Here is a 20,085-nt window from a genome sequence, read left to right as displayed (position 1 = left end):
CAGAGATGGCTCAGGCAACAAAGCCGCCGTGGGCGGGTCCAGTGGCTGAGCACCTACGATGGCACCCCGCCTGCCCAGCAGCGCCCGGTTCTTATGTGCACTTTCCCGGCTGGGCTGCCGACCTGACAGCAGTGTCCCTGATCAGACAAGCTCCACTGTCGGTGGTGCTCTGCTGTGGGGAAGGGAGGGCCAGGCCCCCAGGGACCTTGCTGAGAGTCCTGAGGCTGCTGCTCCCAACCTCGAGCACCTTCAGCAGCAACCCAGCAGTGAGTGAATGCGGTGACAGCTCGGTCCCTCTCCCACATGAGGCCAGGATCATCAGCACTCAATGGAAAAGCAGCAATTCAGTTCCTGTGCGAAGAAAGGTGGTGCCACGGAGAGTGTTGTGAAGACCACAGAAAGTGCCGTGAAGATGGCCTGCAGGTACAGCTCGAACCTCCTCACTCCACAGCTCCCCTGGAGCTCTCTTCCTTGCAGACCCCACACTTTGATTTTTTAAATCAAAAGTTGCTCGAGTGAGGACCATTATTCCTATGTACTCAAAAATTGGGAAAGAAGGGGAAAAGCCACTTTTGCTGCTCTACTGGCATCAGGCTTGTGAGCCCCTCGGTGGGGCAGTGAATGGCGGCCCGGCCCGGTCACCACAGGCTGCGTGCAGAAGGCAGGCCTCAGCTCCAGCCTGGCTCTTTGCTCTGGGCCGTCCTGCTCCAGCACAGGACACGGAGGGGACAAATGTCCAGTCCAGTGAAAAGGAACTTGGCGTTTCCATGACCCCGATCAGCAAAATGCAGTTTCCATTTAATCTTCTTGATATCAGAAATAATGTGAAGATGCCCTGCTCCTGGACAGTTACCTCGTGGGGATTCGGCTAGAGACTTGGAAGTCAACACGGACACCCTCAGGGTGTGTAAGGAGACTGCTGCGTCTGGTCACTGCTGTCTAAAGTGACTTCTTCCCTGCTCTGCCCGGTGCGCTGCCCCTGCTTCCTCCATGCCCCGGCCACAAGCCCTTGGGACTACCAGCCAGTGCTTAGGACAGTGAAGTTCTGCAGGAAACCGAGCCCCCCTGCCTCCTCCACACCGCCCTTGTTCTCCTGCCCCGCTCCCTTTGGAGAGTGGAAGCTGCACCCCTGGAGCTGCACCTTGAGCAGGGCAGTGCCCAGCAGATTCCAGGTCAGGAGCACCTCCCCTTGAGGCTCAGGGAAGGCTGTGCACTGCACCCTGGCCATGAGGTGAGCAGGAGGGAGAGCAAGAGGCGGGTTCAGGCAGCCGGTTCCCACAACGCCTGATGTGCACACAGCCATTTTACCTCCGAAACAGTTGAGAAATCGGCACTGGAGTGTCACTAGGCCATCAGACTTGTCAAAGGAAACTAAATGATTAAACCTGCCCATTATTTGTGAAAGTTAGCAACTTTGGCACATTTTAAATTTTGAATTACTCTTCCAGGAAGATTCAGTTCTAGGTCGGATTGGTTCCACGACAGATTTCAGAGCACTCAACTGCCTTCAAAAGAGAGACGCATGAGACTTGGAAACCCCACGCGTCCCCCAGACACGGTGCTCAGAGCGAGTGACAGAAAGACAGCCAGTGAGCAGGATGCAGCGTGTCACTTCAAAGGACCCCCCCCCCAGGAGCCATGGAGTGGTCGCTGCTGGAACCCACCGGAGTCAGTGACACCCCACTCTCTGAGGAGGAGACTGCCTCGTCCGCAGTATGGACTGCTGCTCGGCCTGCGCCCTCAGCAACTTGATCGTGACTGGGGTCGAATGGACACCAACACTGTTAGTGGAAATGCTCACACCCCTCATGTGAGGCAGCCCACAGCCTGGCCTGTTGTGATCTAGACCACTGAGAGGGGAGAAGCCATTACAAAACAGGGATGCATTAGGACAGACTGGCTGCGTGGACTTCTGGAAGTGAAGGGAGAAACCCAAACACGAGCCAGCAGGGGGGGGGGGGGGGGTTAGAAGAAAGGCCCGGGGCCATCTGCAGGCAGGGCTGAGTGGGGAGGGGCATTTGGGGACCCACGTCCATGCTTGTAAAGAGCCTGGACCTCAAATGGCTGTTATGCAAGCAGAACTTCGGGTGTGTTCTGCACTAATTCTCCTTCTTCTCCTCTTGGGAGGGCAGACGGCGACCTGTCTTTTTCTGCCAGCGGCAGGTCTCTGTGGCCCAGCTGGGCTGGAACCACACCCTCAGGGTCCAGACCACCTTTCCATCTCCCACTGTCAATGCGCCTTCATTCCACTCGCTTCAGTCAAACCGAGAGAAAAGCATCACCAGAGAAGCTCTTACGTAGCTCAAGAAATCACTCTGCTTTTCCAGACAACACTAGAGGGGAAGAGCATAATTGATTTTCTATGGGTTCTTCTTCCCCGAGACCGTCAGTAGTGGGTCAGTCCCAAAGCTAACGGGCGACAGGGCCACAGGGAGGAACTCGCATCCTGGGTCAGAGTGACGTCCGACACTGCGCCGAGGTCAGGGCGTTTGCGTCCATCACTTGCACACACGCATTGCTGCCCTCACCATGCCGTCATGTCCTCCTCGCGGGCCTTGTTGCAGCACCCCCACAACGGGCCCAGTCCCCAAACAGCCCTGCAGTGCATGCAACCCCCACAAAGCATGGCCGAGCAGAGCAGGAGGGAAAGTCTGTCAAGGAAGACGTGCTTTATCAAGTTTTCATTAAAAAGGTCATCTCTATATGACCATTTTCATGCCAGGAAAAAAATATTCAAAGTAATTCACTCCCAAACTGAACTTATCAACTGAAGTCCCTGAAGTTAAAAAAAAACTACAGCTAATTTTTCACATGCTCACGTTTTCCCTAAAAGTAAACAATAGTTAATATACGTTTCCTGTCTAACTGTAACCAGAGTTTAGCTCTGGTTTTTATTAAATAAACTGAATGCTATCAATTACTGACCGACATGTTTGACAATAGCATAGACCCTGTGTGTACCGAGGACAGAAGGGGACCCTCGCACAGCTGACTTCTGGCCGCTTCGGGTGGCCACGTCCCAAGCATCTGCTCAATGTTAGCCCGCCCCCATGTGAAGGGTCCCTGTGCGGTGGGGGAATGAGTGCCGCACCCACAGACGGCAGCACCCAGGCACCAGCAGCGGCACTTACGGGTCTGGGTCTCCGCCGGCACAGAGCAGTCCCTCCTCCCCAAACGTCTGCAGCAGCACCCGGGTCAGCTCCATGTCATCGCTCCCACCGCCGCTGCTGTCAGGAGACAAAGGACATGTTGTGGGGCTGGGAGAACTGGCCCTGAGATCACAGCCCGTGCTCACGGGGCAGCCAGAGCAGCAGGGACTCCAGGATGCCCCGCAGACCTGCGCTGCGTGCGTGCACCTACGCAGTGTTCTCATCCTCTCACTCTGTGTTGGAACGCTGCCATCTTCGGGGCTTTCACATGCTTTGAAAGTGAATTTCGGAGGCTGCACAACATTGCATTGTGTCACCACATTGAAATCTATATCTGTTACCGTTGGCACTCCAGTTGGGCTTGACAGTGTTCTGTGACGGCACAGTCCCGAGGTAAAATGGCCTCTCCTGTCTGTGCCTCTGTTCCTGTGTGTGAGCCACCCAGAACCACAGTTCCCGTCCGGAAGGCCTCAGCAGGGCCCTGGGGGGTGACAGTGCGTGTTTCACTGGCACAGGCCTCCCCTGTCAGCCGAGCAGCGAGGCTGAGAGCCAGGCCACCCCCTCCAAGCCACCTGTGGGGCACACCCCTTCTGGTCCCGGGGGGCATGGAAAGGAATGACGGGACGTCTCATCCACCCACTGTTTCCACTGGAGAAAACATGGAGGAAATGATTTTTTTAACCCTCTGTTGATCGGGAGACCATAGGGAGAAGGGCTCATTTTAACTAATTAAAATTCTGCCTCACAGAGTTTATGGAAGACTATAGATTTATCACTTTCTAGAACTTCCATCACGTCTGGTACAGAATGCTTCTGAGGCACCATCCTGGGGATCACTGACCCCCAAAACAAGGAGGACTGAGGCCTTATCAGCATGAGGTTACACGCATGTGAACAGCAGCCTCGCATCTTCAAGGAAGAAGTGCAACATTAACAAATGCACAGAAATGGCTTTCCTTACAGAAGCCACAGCGGCCAGCTTCCCCTGGGGGCATAAGCAGCCTCAGCTCAGTCTTCAACCACCGGTTTCCCTGGCAGGTCTCTCTCTGCTCAAGGCAGTGGGAATCGGACCCGCACAATTTTCTGGGTTGCCACTGGCATTCAGCTGCGGGGTCCGGGAGGTGAGGGTCGCTGAACCAGCACATCTGGGAAGCGACAGTGAAGCCCGGAAAGGAGATGCACCTCCCACAAGTGTGCAAAGTGGCCCCTGCGCAGTGGGGTCTGCATCAGTTCCTGACTTCCCTCCCCCTCTGCGGGCCTCTGACGCTCCAGGCACACATTTTTATGCTCATCACGGGTCACCTGCTCCCTGCCACCAGCCCAGGAGCCTTGAAGCAGCAGGTGAACCCCTCCACACTCCCAGGCCTCACCATCTTTGGACAAACTCCCCCAAGGTTCTCTACCAGGGAGCTGCGCTCGGCCCAGCCCAGCGCAGCCCAGCCCAGCAGAAGTGCCTTCTGATCTGGGGAACCTGCCTTGAGGTGCTGCCCGCTCTGAAGGGCACCCTCTCCTGCTCCTCAGCTGGAAACTACCCCAGCCCTTGGGCACCAAGCCCCTTCTCGGTGAGCCCCTCCCCCCACCCCGACTCCTCTTCTCTTCTCTTTCCGCCCCAGGACTCAGATGACATCCCCACTGTATTTCAACTGTGGGCTTCTTTCCCTCATTACTGGAACAATCCCTGCACCAAGGGCAGTAGTGGGAGGGAAACACACTCTCGGAAACACTCTGCTGAACAAACTAGGAGACCACCAACAAGCTGAAGTGCAAGGCCCACTTCTCCATCTCTACCTCTTCCTTCAGCTTCCCTGAAATCGGCCTTCCCTGGCGCCCTACCTTTCAGAGGTGAGCAACTTTAATGGGGAAGAAAGGCAAACTCATCACACAGAATCAGCTTCGCATCTCTGCAGAGCATGGCTTTGTCTTCCACAGCGCCCAAACCCGGAAAGGGTCCTTACAGAAGAACACTGCCTTTCCCCCGATAGGACACAGTGGAGGCTTTCAAAGGCCCAGGTGAGCATGAATGGGGGAGCCCTCATTCAAACTGGAGGTGGAAGGCCTGACTCCAATCTAGGGAGACCCTCAGCACCAGCCCTGGGTCTCAGTCACTCAGCCTACGGGGGACGTGCCCGGCATTCCAACACTCACAGGAGGCGGGGGATTTTCCCCTTGCCCGGCAGCAAGCCCAGCCAGTGGGAACCATGGGCACTCAGCCAGTGGGAAGCCACCACTGCCCCGAACTCCGCTTCAGGCCCTGCACTCCCAGCACCCTCCCCACTCCCTCCTCTCTGTGATGTTCTCCTTTGTTCCCTGGACTCGCCGACACTTTTTGCTATATATCCTGCATGACAATTCTCTGCTATTCCCAAGTAAATCCATTTTTGCTAATAAAATAACTGTTTTTTTTTATTGCTCAGTTCAACGTGGTTTATAACTGGCCTAATAGGACTCCCTACAGCCACAGCCAGAAACACGCAACGATGAGAAATGCTGACGTTTCAAAACAAAGCTGTGTCCCATGAGTGGGCAGCGCGACCTCTGCACGAACAGCTCTCGAGTCCCCGACAAATGAGAAAACACTCCCACGGTGACAGAGACACACGCCCACTGGAAGGCTGCCCGTGGAGGAGCGCATCACTCGTGGCATCTGTGGAGACTTGCTAGGTCGCCCTCCTCTCACCGATCAGCCCAAGAACAAATACAAAATCTTGAAACACTTTTTCTGAAGAAAAAAAAGTATTGACCCGTAAAACAGTGTACTTGGAATAAATACTAAGAGCAAAGTTTAAAGTTATGGTTTACTTCTTACTATTTGTTTTTTTGCTTAGGTCCAAAGGTCACTGTTTAAAAAAACACTGGCTTTAAACTGTCCTTGTTGCCGAAAAACTCCAGCGCCCATTTCTCCACTGCCCTCCAGGCCGCCCTCAACCCCCGGGCTGTGTTCGCAGCGCCTGCAGAGCACGAGGGCCCTGGGGCGCAGTGTCAGCGCCTCCTGTGCCACCCCTGCCTCCTGCACCTCCTTAGGCAGCTCCCAAATGGAGCCACGCGCTACCTCCAAGCCAGCACCCCATCATGCACCAGAGCGACCCGCAGCTCCGCTGGGCAAATGCACGTCCCTGAACCTCACCCCAAAGGGTCTCTGTGCTGCTCACTGACTCCCCTCCAGCCCCTCACGCAACCTGGGGACCTGGGGCTCCTGGAGGGGGCAGGGGAGGGAGTAACCTGCCTGCCCTCCCCCCAGGTTCCCAGCTCTGGGTGCTGACAAGCAGCCAGGTCCCAGGGAGGTCTTCAGCCCTGTGGGAGTTCCTCTGGGCAGAGTCAGTCGGGGCCCTCTTCCTCAGGGCCCAGGCAACATGTGAATGCAGTTTGAAGGCAAGATGCAGAATGCGCGCGCCCAGCGCCAGCAAGGACCCATCCTCCAAAGGACGGCACTCAGAGACCCCTCCCCGCAGGCCCTGCCTGGCCCCAAGGAGGTGAGAGAAAGCTGCGCTGTGGGGTGGGCCATTCCCACACAGGAGCTGGGAGAGTGTGGGAGTGGAGGAGGGGCGGAGGCCTGGGCTCCGCATGCAGGAAACTGCAGGAAGCCCCTAGAGGAGGGCCACTGGGGACACACGCACACGCCCATGCCAGGCTATCATGAGCCCTCTCTTGTCCTCGAACCCTGGAGGGTGAGGCATGAGAGTGAATAAAGCCACTGGCCAAAGGCTACAGTGCGACGCCTTCAGTTCACAGCATGAAGAAGCACGCGTCCCCAACCCAGGCAGGGCCATTTCAGCTCTGGTGCCCTCACCGTGAACAGCCTTGTTCACATGCCCCCACAGTGGGAGACCAGGCCATGCCAAGTCCTGGCTGAGGTCTTGAGGAGAACCTCCAAGGGCGAGAAGGGCGCACACACAGGCCCAGCCTGTACCAGGCACTCCTCCATGACTTGTGCTGAACTCTACCTGGAGGCTGCCACCCAACCAAGGGGCAGGACACGAGGGGTCAGGGCCCACCCCTCCCCCAGGACCCCACTCTCACGTCAGAGAAACGAGACCCCAGCAACATGAGGACGTCCTATACAGATTCATCTGGTAGCAGGACTCACGCTGGTCTGAACTCTGGCTGCAAAGCCAGGCCTGGCCTGGCCCAGAGTGCACAGGGGCCCGGCCCCACAGGGAGAGACCAGTAGACATCGCTCTGCAGGGCCGTGCAGGTACAGGCTGTGGTCCCAGGGCAACCGCGAGGGCTCTGTGACATACACCATCTACCTGCTTCTCCAAAGCCGTAAGAGTCCTGGAACAGGTCCAGTCTGCTCAGTCCCTGCTCTGGTCATGGGCTGGTGGGGGCCTGGCCCATCGCCTCTCAGCCAGGGTCACCACGTCCTCCTTCACGGAGGGACCAGGTGGCCCTGGGGAGGGGTGTGGAGGCCAGGCCGGCTGCGTTGGCCCTGAGCACACGCCTGGTGGAGCCCGTGCTCCCCAGGGCCCCGGTGGACACAGCTGTGCAGGTGACAAGAACACGCGTGTATGGAAATTTTTAAAAGCATCCGAGCTGGTGTCGCCTGTCCTCCGGCTGACACAATTTTGAAGAGAAAGGAAAGGTCTCTCCCCAAAGAGGTCTCTTACCTGAAAAAGTATGTTTCGGCTTTCTCATAATGGCCAGGGCTCATTTTGAGGGGTGGGTAGTCGACAGCCAGAGGCCGCACCATGAACAAGCCCATGGCCAAGGCCACGAAGAGCACGGGCAACAGCAGGTCCGAGAGCGTGACACTCCAGGCCCGGCGTGCGTGGCACAGCCGCTGGGTCAGCAGTGCGGCTGCCTGGGTGCGGGTGCTGGCAGGAGTGCCATCTGCAGGGCAAGAAGGCCAAGCTTGAGTCACTCAGGACCCCAGTCCAGTGACCCCTCCATCCACAGTCAGTGACCCAGGGGTGGCTCCAAGCCCAGAAACACTCTGCACAGAAGGGGCGCTCTGAAAAGCCCTACACAACAGGGCACATTGGGACTCCAGTGATAAGAACAGACTTCCACGGTGGCCTGTGTCTGAGGGGAGACAGCAGACGGTCCAGGATGCAGGGCAGAGTTGTGTGTTCCCTTCTACTGGTTGACACAAGCCTGCTCCATCCGCGCGAAGTACGCCACAGACACAGGAGCAAGGCGACCCTGGCAAACCTCACGCCCTGGCAGCCCGCCCTCTGCTTCCTCCATCTCGGCCCAGCTTCTTCCCAAGGTGTCTACCCGGTCAAATCCCTGAGAGGCCTGGGCCTGCCCCAGCCCCCGCCCGGCCCCAGACACTCAGGTGAGCCCGGGGGGCCTGCACCTGGAGCTCCTCCCGTGCTCCCAGTAAACCCAATGTGGCCCCTGGGGAACAGAGGGCCACAGGGTCAAACCAGGAAGTATAGTGTGAGCCCCGTGTCAGCTGCGCAGGCCATCTTGCCGGCCCCTCTCCCTGACCAGCAAAGACACCACAGAGCCACCCAGGGACCCAAGGCAGCCCAGGCCCCAGAGCAGGCACTAAATCAGCACGTGGAGACTGCAGTGTGGAGAGGTGCAGGACGCAGCCAGATTTGATCACATGCACGTGCTGCATCTCTCATGTGGACACCCACCCTCGAAGTCACTTCGTGGGTGAGAATGCCGGGTGGCGCTAGGTGGCGCTGGCTCCTGGCCTTTTGTCCGCACATCTGCCAGGATGACCACGTGCATCCTCTGACTCAGACAAAACAACTGGGGTGGCCTCGGCAGCCACCCCCTGGATTTCCGAACGACCCCTGAGATAATTTCTTGGTTTCCTCACCAGCTGTTGGCTACAGAGCTCACTGGCTCTCTAGCAGAGAAGTGTCTCCCTGTTCAGGCTGCAGAGGAACAGAAGGGCCAGCGGTGGGTCGGTGGCGTGGGGTCCCCCATGCTGCTGGTCGCCTCTACCAGAAGTCACACCCACGAGTGAGCCTTTGAGGAGCACCTTCTGACACTCACACCTCACTGCCCACGCAGCCAGCCCCTGCCTGCCGGACACAGCACCTGCCCAGGTGCAGGCAGCAGGTGGCACAGAGAGGAAAGACGACAGGGGTCACTCGGCAAATGCACCTGGTGTGGTGGTGTGGGAGCCGAGTCGGAGGGCGGCCACACGCCCTGCCCAGCCCAGAGGCCAGTCGAGGGCCAGAGAATGCTTCTGCTCTCAGTCCGCACAGACCGGGGCTGGGACTGGGCCGCAGCCACCAGTGTGCTATGTGGCCCTGGAATGACGCAGGCCCTCTCTGACCCACGTCTGCCTCCGGTGTACGGGAGGACTTAGAAGACCCACCTCTAGGTGATGGGGGTCGTTACTGCTGCACTGAGTGAGCTGCCAGACCAGGCCCGGCACCACCCTGTAGCCACAGTGAGTGCTCATCAGGGGGGCTCAGCAAGTCTGCAAGGGGGGCTCTTCTTGTGGGGAGAAAAAGGAGTCTTCCCCACATTTCCACATGGGTTAGTTTGACACAAATGGGAAAAACAAAGGGCTGGGAGAGTTCACGGCCATGAATCAACACCAATCAAATATTCATGGCTAAACTCATAAAAGTATTCGCATGAATAATTTAACAGACACAATTAAAATGCTGAACCAAATTGTTATGAATTGTCTTATTTGACGTATGAGTACAATTACACTCAGGGATTCTGGTTACAGCCATAATTAGGCATCTCTGTGTGCCCTGACCAACAAATTGCTCAGGGAAAATGGCAGAGATTTTCGTGTTTGGTTGGGCAGCTCCCACTGTTCAAACATTAGTGAGAAACGACTTAGCACCAAGTGAGAGATGACTCAAAACATCGAGGGCCCAGTGTGTGTCCCAGCACGCGAGCTCCACATCACCAAGCACCTTCAAAACAAAGAGTAGCCCAAGCGAAAGACAAGCCAACAGTGTGCACAAATACGCACCTGACAACCAGTCCACAATGCAGCCGACAGACGGTGGTTCTGCAGTAAAGCAACAGTAAGTCTCGGCTCACCGACACAGCGAAGACCGAAGACAGCGCTAACACCCAACGCCACCAAGTGTTAGAAGACCTGGCCTTCGTTACGCAGGCCTGGGGGTGGGCGTGGGGGCAGGCCACACAGCAGGAAACCCATGTGTGCCATCAATTGGCAAGTCCCAACCTGGCACCAGTGCTGCCAGAGAAGGAAGAGACCCATCAGGAACGTCGAATGAGATGGGGTGTCCCTGTCCCATTTCACAGGACACAGCAGCAGGAAGCTGCAAACAGCTGGAACGTCAGACTAGGGATGGACTGAACAAGTTACCACCACCCTGTAGGGGACCACATTAATCCACCATGGGAACCGTGCAGTGAAATGTGCGCTGACATGGAGATCGTTTACCCGGTGTCACAGGTGATACAGTGATCTCAGAGGGGCCATGTCGTCTTTTCAAGGAGACATCTGTGTGGACCAGCAACTGTCGGAGAGGAAGGGAGCTGGACAGAGCCGGGGGGCGACTGGCCGAAGCGCACACCTGAATGACCAAGGCCACACACAGAGGGCTGGGGACGGCCTGGGGAGGCTGGGTGGAGGAGGGCAGAGGGGAAACACAGGGGCCACTGTCACGGCACAGAAAGTGACACATAATGACAAAGAGAAGGAAGCGTCCGCACGACTGGATACACTGAGTGGAGGAGGAAACACCCACTCAGCAGAACAGAAACTCGAGGGCTGACATGTGAGTGCATGAGTGCAGGGACACACTAACACCAGACAAGCAGAGTGTGCCACAGAACAGCACACGCACAATAAACGTAACTCACTAAATGCACTGATGTTAAACTAGGAAAACTCACATTTTGGTGAGTGTCCTTTCAGAGAAAAGTCGTCTTTTATAAAATAATTTCTGCACTCTCTACTACTCGGCCAGGTGAGGAAGACCCATGGGCCAGGCAGGTGAGGGAGGGTTGGGCAGGACGGGATAAGGGGCGGAGCACAGAGGCTGTTTAGAGCGATGTGCCCGCCCTGCTCGACGCCCCAGTGCGGGATGCACGCCGCACACCTGGAGGTGTCCAGCACCCAGCACTGACTCCCAGGTGCGCTGTGGACTCTGGGAAGCACTAACAGCCGTGCAGGCCCATTGATGATGACTGCAGACCCCACCTGGGTCTGGAGGCTGACAGTGGACGAGGTTGTGTGGGGGGAGCACCTGGTCTGTGGAGATTCCCTGTATGCTCTTTTCAATTGTGCCATGAGCCTAAAAGTACTTGAAAGTATAAAGTCTTTTTTTAAATGTAAGAAAAGGAGTTGAACAGGTATTTCTGCAAAGAAGACGTAAGAAGGTGTACAGATGGACATCGAACCCCTAAGAAGATGGCCCATGTCACTACTTTGAGGAAAGCATCAACTGAAGCCACAATGCCACCCATCCTGACACACAAGTACACAGCTGTGACCACAGAGACAGAAGCATGACGATCGCTGGCAAGAACGGGGGGAGCCGGGACACGTGTGAGCTGTTGTCGGGAGGGTGAGCCCCGGAAGGGGCTGGTGACCCCTCCAGGAAGCGACGCATGCCTACAGGCCTGGCAAGTCCATCCTCACGTCGACATGAAGGAAAGGAGAGCATCATTGCAACACTCATGAGGTGACAGCGAGCCAGGCGCCCATGAACAAATGAGTAAACAAACGGCGTGCAATACACATGCAACAGAACACGGTCCAGTCTGAGAAAGTGGGGCTCTGACACCCACCACAGCACGGACTAGCCTGGACGTCACTGTGCTGATTCGATAAGCCAGTCCCAAAGGACAAGCATGCTCTGGCTCCCCTCGTATGCGGCACCAGGGACAGCCCGCTGCACGAGACAGAAAGCTGAAGGGCAGTGGTCAGGGTAGGAGGGGGCGGGGGCGGGGCTTGCACCCAGGAGGCTGAGCAAGGCCCCTCGAGGGTGAGCAGGGCCGACTGCCAAACACCAAACAACGCGAACCTGCACCCACCTTGGAGCGGCATGCTGAAAACGGCGAAGTGGATGTTACGTGTACTTCGCCATGATAACTACACGCAGACACATAAACAGATCCACCAATTAACGCCCTCTTCGGTGTTCTCCCCCGTCATAAACTCCGAGGTGAAAGAAAACATGGAGGACAGGACCCAGAGACCTCGTCCAGCAAACCGGAGGGCACCAGGAAGCTTCATGGGGTGGCCCCCTCCACCGTCCCTGCAGAACCACAAGCAGCAGGGCGGCTCCAGCAAAAAGAGGGGGCTTTGTCCAATGGAGGGAACCACTGGAAGACAAGGATGGTCCACAAGTTCTTGCAAGAATTATTTCATCAGATACAATGTCAACATGGCTAAAGGGGGCAGGAAAAATACAGAAACAAAAGAAGATTCTTAAAAGTGTGCAGCAGCCTTTTCCATCAGGAAAATACCAAAACTGTGGTCACTTATGCACCTTATGGAGCCCCAAGACACCAGGAAGAAAAGCCGCCAGAATGAAAGGCAGGGAAAGGCAAATGAACAATAAATGTTGGAAACAGCAGTACTCAGGCGCTGCTAATGGATACAGTAATCCTCCCGACCATCAGGAAGGACACAGCCGACGCCGAAGGAGTGCAGAAACCACCACCACCCCCGCCGCCACGAACAGCCCCCCGCCCCTACAGTGCAGGGCCGTCTCCAGGAGAGACCTGTCGTAGGCCACGGTATGCACCGTGACACACTGAAGAGGATTAAAACCACACCAAATTGTTAATCTTGAATGTGTTAATCTAGAGTGAGTTTGCCCCAGCAAAACAGGGCAAACCCACAAATGCATGGAGACACTACAACACACTAAATAACCAGGGGACCAGAGAAGAAGTGGAAAGGGCGGTTCGGAGCCGCTGCAGGGTGAGTGACGGTGGGCACACGAGGTGTGAGAGCACGTGGGTGCACCCCAGCAGAGCTCGGGGGGATGTTCACGCTGTAGACGGTGGTGCCATGAGAGGACGATGATCTGAAATCAACAGTGTGAACTTCTACCTGAAAACACTGGGAGAAATACAGCCACCTAGATCCAAAACTTGCAGCAAGAATGAAGTAATAAAAAGTAGAGCTCAAGTGAGTGAAGAAGAAAAGAGAAAAACAATCCAGAAAATCAATGAAACTGAGAGCCGATTCTGATAAGATTAACAAATGGGTAGCTCTTAACTAGATTAGCTGAGAAAAAAAGACAAGACACAAATGATCAGAAACTTTAAAGGGATGGTTACTAGAAACACAGGTAAATAAGGGAAATTACAAATAAATGTTATTTATGTACAACAACTGTGTGCCAATAAACTAGACAACTCACATGAAGTGAGAAAAATTTCTAGAAAGACACAAAGCACCAAAACTGATTCAAGAACAAATAGACCATTTGAATTGTTGAATTATTCAGCAAAATAATGACCCACAAAGCAAACTGCCACCCACACGGCTTCACTGGTGAATTCTACCAGCACTTAAAGGACTAACACAGACTCTCCACAAACATTTCCGAGAAGTAGAAGAGGGAAGAGGCCCACTTCGTTCTATAAGGTAAGTGTCCTCGAGACAGCAATACCAGACAAAGACAGCCTGAAAAAAGCAAGCTTCAGATCGTACTCATTACAAATACAGACGCCACAATCCTTAAAAAAAAAATGCTGCCAGTGGAACCCAGCAACATGTACCGCAACCAAGGGGGATGCGTCCCAGTCCGTCAGTGCAGCGCTGTTCTGACCAGCAAAAACCAGTCAGTGAACAAAGGACGAATGACTGTCTCACTAGATGTGGGAAAGTCACTGGCAAGCCTTAGTGCCCTTTCATGACTGAACACTCATTACAAGGGGCAGACAGAAACTCCCTCCACCTCATAAAGCAATCTACAAAAAACCCACAGTGAACATCACACTCTATACAATTTCAAAATAAAAAACTTACAACTCCAGAGTACCATTTGCCCAGTTTTAATAATGGGCAAAAGATCGGCACAGACAGTGCTCCGGAAGATGTACACACAGCCACTGAACCCACGAGAAGACTCCCAGCATCGTAAGCCATCAGGGAAACGCAGACCAAACCACAGGCGGGTCCCACCCGACGCCCACTCTAGACCACAGAGCACTGGGGAGCGGCGGGGAGGTCCTCACATGCTGGCGGCGATGGGAGGCAGAGCAGCCACTGCAGGAAGGGCCTGATGACTGCTTGCTCCAAAGGCTCCACCTGCGGTCCGGCCCGCACCCCAAAACACCCACCCGAGAGGACCTCTATGCACAGACGGCTCACACGTCGTGTTCACAGCAGCCTGTTCGGGCCCAAACCCAGAAGCAAGCTGAGCACCACCGACGGACAGACACGTGCAGTGGATGCATGTGACGGACCGTGCTCAGCAGTCAGGAGCAAAGAACACCGCCCCTGTGGCCCCACGACCACCAGTGGCCCTGGTGCGTGTCAGAGAGGCCAGACTCAGACTGTGTGACTCAGCTTACCCCACAGGCCCAGGGTAGGTGACAAAGCACAACGGGCAGTAGCCCGCCAGATGGCCGGGACTGGGCACACCGGTAGAGATGGGAGGGGACAGCTGGGGGAGACAGGGCACTCTGGGGGTCACACCAACACTCTAAATTGAGAGTGGTCATGGCTACGCACCCTGCCCAATCAAAGAGCAGACAAACTGTGTGCTTCAAATGAGCAAGTTGTATGGGGCGTGACTCACACCTGTGAAGCCGCTCAGAGACGGCCAGCTCAGTGGGCCACTGGGGAGAGCAGACCCAGCCCACAGGGAGGAGCCCCCACCAGTGACAGCACCGGAAGTCAGCATCTCTAAACCTGGCAGGAGGGACATGGGGAAGCGAACCGCCCACAAAACGCAGGTGAGAACACAGCGCAAGGAGTGTCTGCTCTCAACAGCAGCGTGTGTCTGTCTATTCGCAACTGTGTGTCCTGGTTTTGTGGAGCGCTTCACGGTGGGCTGCCCTGCACACCGCCATCACCGGCTCAGCGCTCACGGGGAGTCACTGCTCCCAAACACTGTACTGTGGGGTGTGTTGGGGCTGCAGTTTCACACTCAGAGGCAAGTCTGGCTTCCAGTTGACCTCAACGCCTCTACATGGACGTCTGCACGAGAAACCTGGGCCACAGTTTAGAGGTGGAGGGCTAGGAGCCCGCAGGGGCAGGGCTCCCGGGTGGGACCTTCCCCATGCCAGCCTGCTCCGGCCCAGCACCCGTGCATCCCGGCACCCCCTGAGTGAGGCGCAGAGGACCGGGCAGCCGTCTTGGTCATTCTGAAGTCACAAACTGAGAAACGACCTGTGTGACAAGCTAAGTCTGTGCACAGGACACAGCGGTCCCATCCACACACAGCCCTTTGGTTCAAGGCAGGGTGACACTAAGGGCGTCTGAACTGCTCCATCCGGCCCGTCCTGCCTTCAGCCTCTGTCCCACTGGTGGCTCGCGTCCCCCCCTCGGAAATGCAGCCTGCGCCCTGCACTCACCGTAGCAGCCAGGGCCCAGTTCCATAGGCCCAAGGCTCTGCGACTGTGACTCCGCCCCTGCAGCGGCATCAGCTTGCTTTCTGGAATCTTGCAAAAGTGCCAGAAACACCTTTTTAAAAACAAAAACAGAGAGAGTTCCATAGTATATTATGTTCCTCTGACACTACATTTTTTTGGCCCTAATTACCCCAGTTAGGTCAATCCGACAACGTTCAGGAAACGCATGGTCTTTCACTTACGCGTCCACAGAATTGGGGAGACTCTCAGGCCACCTGGTTCTTGGCCAGGTGGTGTGCGACTGCTCATAGGATGTGAGCACGTGTGTACCTGACTGTGGCCCTGAGCACACAGAGCAGCATCACCAGTGAACACCCCCGCCGAACACAGCTTCTTGTGGGCTGGCGCGCGTTCCCCAACTCACTTCGTGGAGGAGAAGGGCCTGACCTCGCTGTTCAGGTCTTTCATTCATTGAACGCAGCGAGCTCAATGTGCCCAGAACAAAGCCCGCTGCTGCCCCCTGGCGTCCTCACAGCAGTGGCAGCAGGGGGCAGGACGGCAGCCACAAACATCACATGTTTCACTGTCCACCAACTAGCGGGGCCATGCAGCATCCCCACAGGAGGCCCCAACACAGACAGGCATTCTCCGAACGCAGTTATAAGGAATGCAGTTAGAAACAACGAGAACAGTGCCAGTTGAGAACCACTCACGAGCAGAGCTTCCTTTGTGTCTTATCCCCCAGTGGATTTCGTGTTCAATTCACGTTCACTTCACGTTCCAACATAACTGAGAATTACATACGGCGTATTTTCACAGCGGAGGCAGCGTTCTTCATAACAACCTTCACCTTCCAAAATGTCTGCTTCTCTTCCTCTGTTCATGACGACGCTGAGCGTACCTGTGTGTCTTTGTGTGAGTGTGGGGAGACACGGAGTGCGGCAGAGGCCATGCCCCCCATGGTCTGGGTCCCACAGCGAGCACCTGGGTCCGTGGTGGGAGGCTCCAGCACCACAGGTGTGAGGCGGGGCTCAGCCGGCCGCGTGCTGTGGGCGCCACCTCGTGTCGTCTGACCCTCACTGAAGGCACAGGACCCAGAGGCCGCGAGCGGTGGAGACAATGTCCACATCGAGATGAACAGGAAGGGCCAGAATAAACCCCTCCTCTGGCACCAGCACCTGCCTTGAAAGTTTGGCTTTTGTGGCAGCAGGCAGCCAAACCTCTGTTTCTGTTTGGTTACAGCCTGGCAGGCACCACTTGACCACTGGGGACGGGACAGACAGGCTCACACCCAGGCAGAGGAGGCGGCGAGACCCTGTCCCCACCTGTAGCAGGCCACTGGATGCCAGGTGGCATTCCATGGCGAGGACACAGCAGGGACCATGCCGAGGCTCTGCACACCGCCACCCAGCAACCCTCGGCAGCTACTCAGTCACGTGGGTCCAGGACACAGGCATTCCTTCAGGCTGACAGCCCTCAGCCCTCCTGAAGGACGGGACCGGGACACCCAAAGTGACTAGCAAAGTCCGCTCAGTTCCTTGTTCTCACACCCGGCTCTCCACACAGGGAAACTGCCAGGCCCCTGCTCCCAGCCTGGACTTGATCTTCTTTCCCCCAAGACCCACACTTGACCCCTGTGTGCAGGGTGGGGCACCCAAGCTCACACCCCCCGCTGTCACCAGGACCCTCCTGACAGAGATGCAAGGGAGCCCACTGAACAGACATGAGTCGAGGGAAGAGGTGGCCCACCTCCCACAGCAGCCAGCCCGTGCTGAAGATTAACAAGAAATCCAGAATTACTTAAAATGCACAACTCCGGTGATGACGGGAGAGGCGGAGTCTGTGGGGAATCGCTGCTCCGCTGCTCAGTGTGGCTGTGAACCTAGCACGGCCCTAAAAGGGTCTGTGAAAATACCAAAACCCACTCCACCTGCATGCCATTGGCAGTCTCGCCCTGGCTTCAGACGTGGTGTGCGAGCCCCACCCCACCCCCAGGAAGCCCGGCCCCCGGGGCCCCCTCCACCCACAGCACCATCCCAGGTCAGCACCAGTCCTTGCACCGGAGGAGAAAGCGGAAACCGTGTCAGAAAGATGGTGACAACCTGGTCATCACATTTCAACCTTGTTGACTGAGGGTCCACTCAGGGACGACGGTTTACAAGAAACGCAGTGCAGCTTCAAACAACATCGGCTTCCTTGGCAGGCCGCCGGGCCCTGCGTTGGACCGCGAGCCCGGTGACGCGAGGGAAGCACCACGGCGGTGATTGCAGCCGCACTAACTGCGGTCAATACCAGGCAGGAGACAGGAAAGTCAATACTTGCCAAGTAGAAAGGACAAAATTGGTTGAGATAGTTATTTTATAGACTAAACCACACAAAAGAAAGCTTTTTAAAGCACTTAATCTCTTTCCAATTTAGGATTTCTCGAACAGATCCAAACACACTGCACTTTGTGTAGCTCAGATCCTTCGCTTGCGGTTGTCCTTCACAGGGTGACCTCTCTGTCAGCCCGTGTGCGTGCGGGAGAAAGGGACGTGGAGGAGAGCAACCAACGGGCATTTGTTTAGCACCTGTTCCGTGCAGAGCGTGCACTGAGGCCGTGGGTGGAAATTACCACAAGACACTGGAGGAGCCCAGAAAGGCTCCCCAGTAACCAGGCAGCTGCTGCTGCGGCCAGCCGAGAGGCTCCTGGGGGTGACTGAGGCTGGGACGCACGCTGGGGAGGCCGCCTGCCGAGAGGCCGGCTGCGTGGAAGAGCCACGCTCTGCGAACGGCAGGAGCAAGGGACCCTGTGTCTTCCATGCAGTGTGACTCCCTGACCCCATGAGCTTGTCAGCACCAAGAGAAGTGGGTTCTACCACGTGCAACTTCACAAATGAATGCTTTACAAAGACCACAGGGGAAAGAGGAGATTACAAAATTTCCAAAAGGCACATGGATGGGGGAAGCATAAATAAAAATATTTTGGAGAGCAATAATGAACACCGAGCAAAAAAAGAGATATTTCAGGTGCATAGTGGAAAGTTTCAGAAGTCACACCATGACGAAGCAACTCCCATGACGTAGACACATGGAGGGTCAAAGGTACAGAGTGGCCTCCCTGCTGATGCCCCACGTAGGTGGGGAAGGGACAGCATGGCGACCCCCATAGGCCTGCCCCAGAGTGACTGTGGCTCTGTCACCTGCACTCAGGTCACCACGTGGCCCCATGGGGATGCACACTCTCTGTGTGGTGGCGAGGGCAGTGACACCTGGGCCCCTGCAGCAGCGGCAGCGCAGCTCTCGCCGTCACCTGGCCCCTCTGCCAGGCCCAGATGCCAAGGGCAGCTGGTTCTCAGAACCCCTGGCTGGGCGCTGGCACCATTTCTGGGGAACACAGGAAGTGGGAGGAGCCGCTCCCCGGGCTCTGTACCTGGTTTGCAGCACTGGGCTTTGTTCTGAATCCACAGCGCTCTCCTGGGTCGTGGCAACGCAAGGGAGACTCAGACCCAGCCCCACAGGCCCCTCAGCCCCAGGGAGGACAGGCGACCCGCCAGCACCCGCTGCTGAGAGCGGCGGCACACCCAGCAATCCCGGATTGTGCACCACCATTCTCCCACACGAAACTACTGGTTTCCCTTAAGGAACCGCAGCCGCCTGCCAGGTGTGGTGAGTTCTATTTGGTGTCCGGCTTGACACCAGTCAGAAGCCAGAGATGAATGCAAACACAGGAGTCTGTACCCCTCCCCATGTCTCACCCACGCCTCGTCCCCAAGCGGACGGTGACAAAGCACCAGTGACAAAGCCGCTTGAGCCCTGGTACCTCTTCTAGCGTGGGGTCCGAGAGCCCACATCCCATGAGGTGCAGGCGATGCTGGTTCTGCTCCAGGGCCTGGAAGAGCCCCTTGAGGCCGGCACGGTCAGCATCCTGGGGGATGGCGTAGCTCAGCTCGCGCCCACAGCTGTCTCGGAGGTGCGCCTGCGGGACATAGCTCTGCACCAGGGATGTGGCGTGTGCGGTGTGCTTTGGGTCGTCCACCTCCGGAATGGAGGGCTGTCCAAACAAAGCAAAAATCAGCAGTGGGTGTGAGTTCGGGCACCCCTGTCCCCAGCCCGGATGGGAAGGTGCCTCCCCAGGGTCACCTGTCTTGTGAGTGTCAGACGTAGGCCCGGGCTGCAGGCCTGTGCCAGGCAGAGAGGGGGCCCGCAGCCCTGCAGACGGCCCTGCTGGAGCAGGGCCACACAGTCACTGAGCGCTTCCGCCTCGTCCAGGTGGTGGGTTGTAAAGACGATCGTCCGGCCTGTGTCCCGAGAAGGGGGCGTCAGCACCAGCATGAAGAAGGCCCAGGGGACCGTCCACCTGTCCCTCAGCAGGTGCCCGTCCACCTGTCCTTCAGCGGGTGCCCGGGAGGCGACACAAATGTCACCGTGAATTTCAGAGCACAGAGACCGGGTCTCCGGTCCGGGGGCCCTGAGCTGCTCCGCTCTGCAGACACCGTTGGGGTGATGTAGCTTCTGC

General features: G+C 56.6%; 1 protein-coding gene across 5 annotated transcripts in view; it reads right to left on the bottom strand.

Moving 5' to 3' along the window:
- ABCA13 (ATP binding cassette subfamily A member 13) overlaps positions 1–20,085 on the bottom strand; it is a 132,659-nt gene that overhangs the window by 34,140 nt on the left and 78,434 nt on the right. For 4 of the 5 annotated variants that reach the window (XM_037041075.1, XM_037041071.1, XM_037041072.1 and 1 more), the window contains 5 exons: positions 19,710–19,867; positions 19,390–19,620; positions 15,591–15,699; positions 7,754–7,976; positions 3,132–3,227 (listed from right to left, as the gene is read on the bottom strand). In XM_037041075.1, coding sequence (XP_036896970.1) covers positions 3,132–3,227; positions 7,754–7,976; positions 15,591–15,699; positions 19,390–19,620; positions 19,710–19,867 — 817 coding nt within the window. The remainder of the gene's footprint in view (positions 1–3,131; positions 3,228–7,753; positions 7,977–15,590; positions 15,700–19,389; positions 19,621–19,709; positions 19,868–20,085) is intronic. The other variant, XM_037041073.1, reaches the window with a different exon arrangement.

The sequence above is a fragment of the Sturnira hondurensis genome, unplaced genomic scaffold (assembly GCF_014824575.4).
Source record: "Sturnira hondurensis isolate 20B ecotype Veracruz unplaced genomic scaffold, ASM1482457v3 Scaffold0002840, whole genome shotgun sequence".
NCBI classification, from domain to species: domain Eukaryota; kingdom Metazoa; phylum Chordata; class Mammalia; order Chiroptera; family Phyllostomidae; genus Sturnira; species Sturnira hondurensis.
Note: the sequence above shows the minus strand (reverse complement) of the source record. Positions and strands in the feature narration are given on the sequence as shown.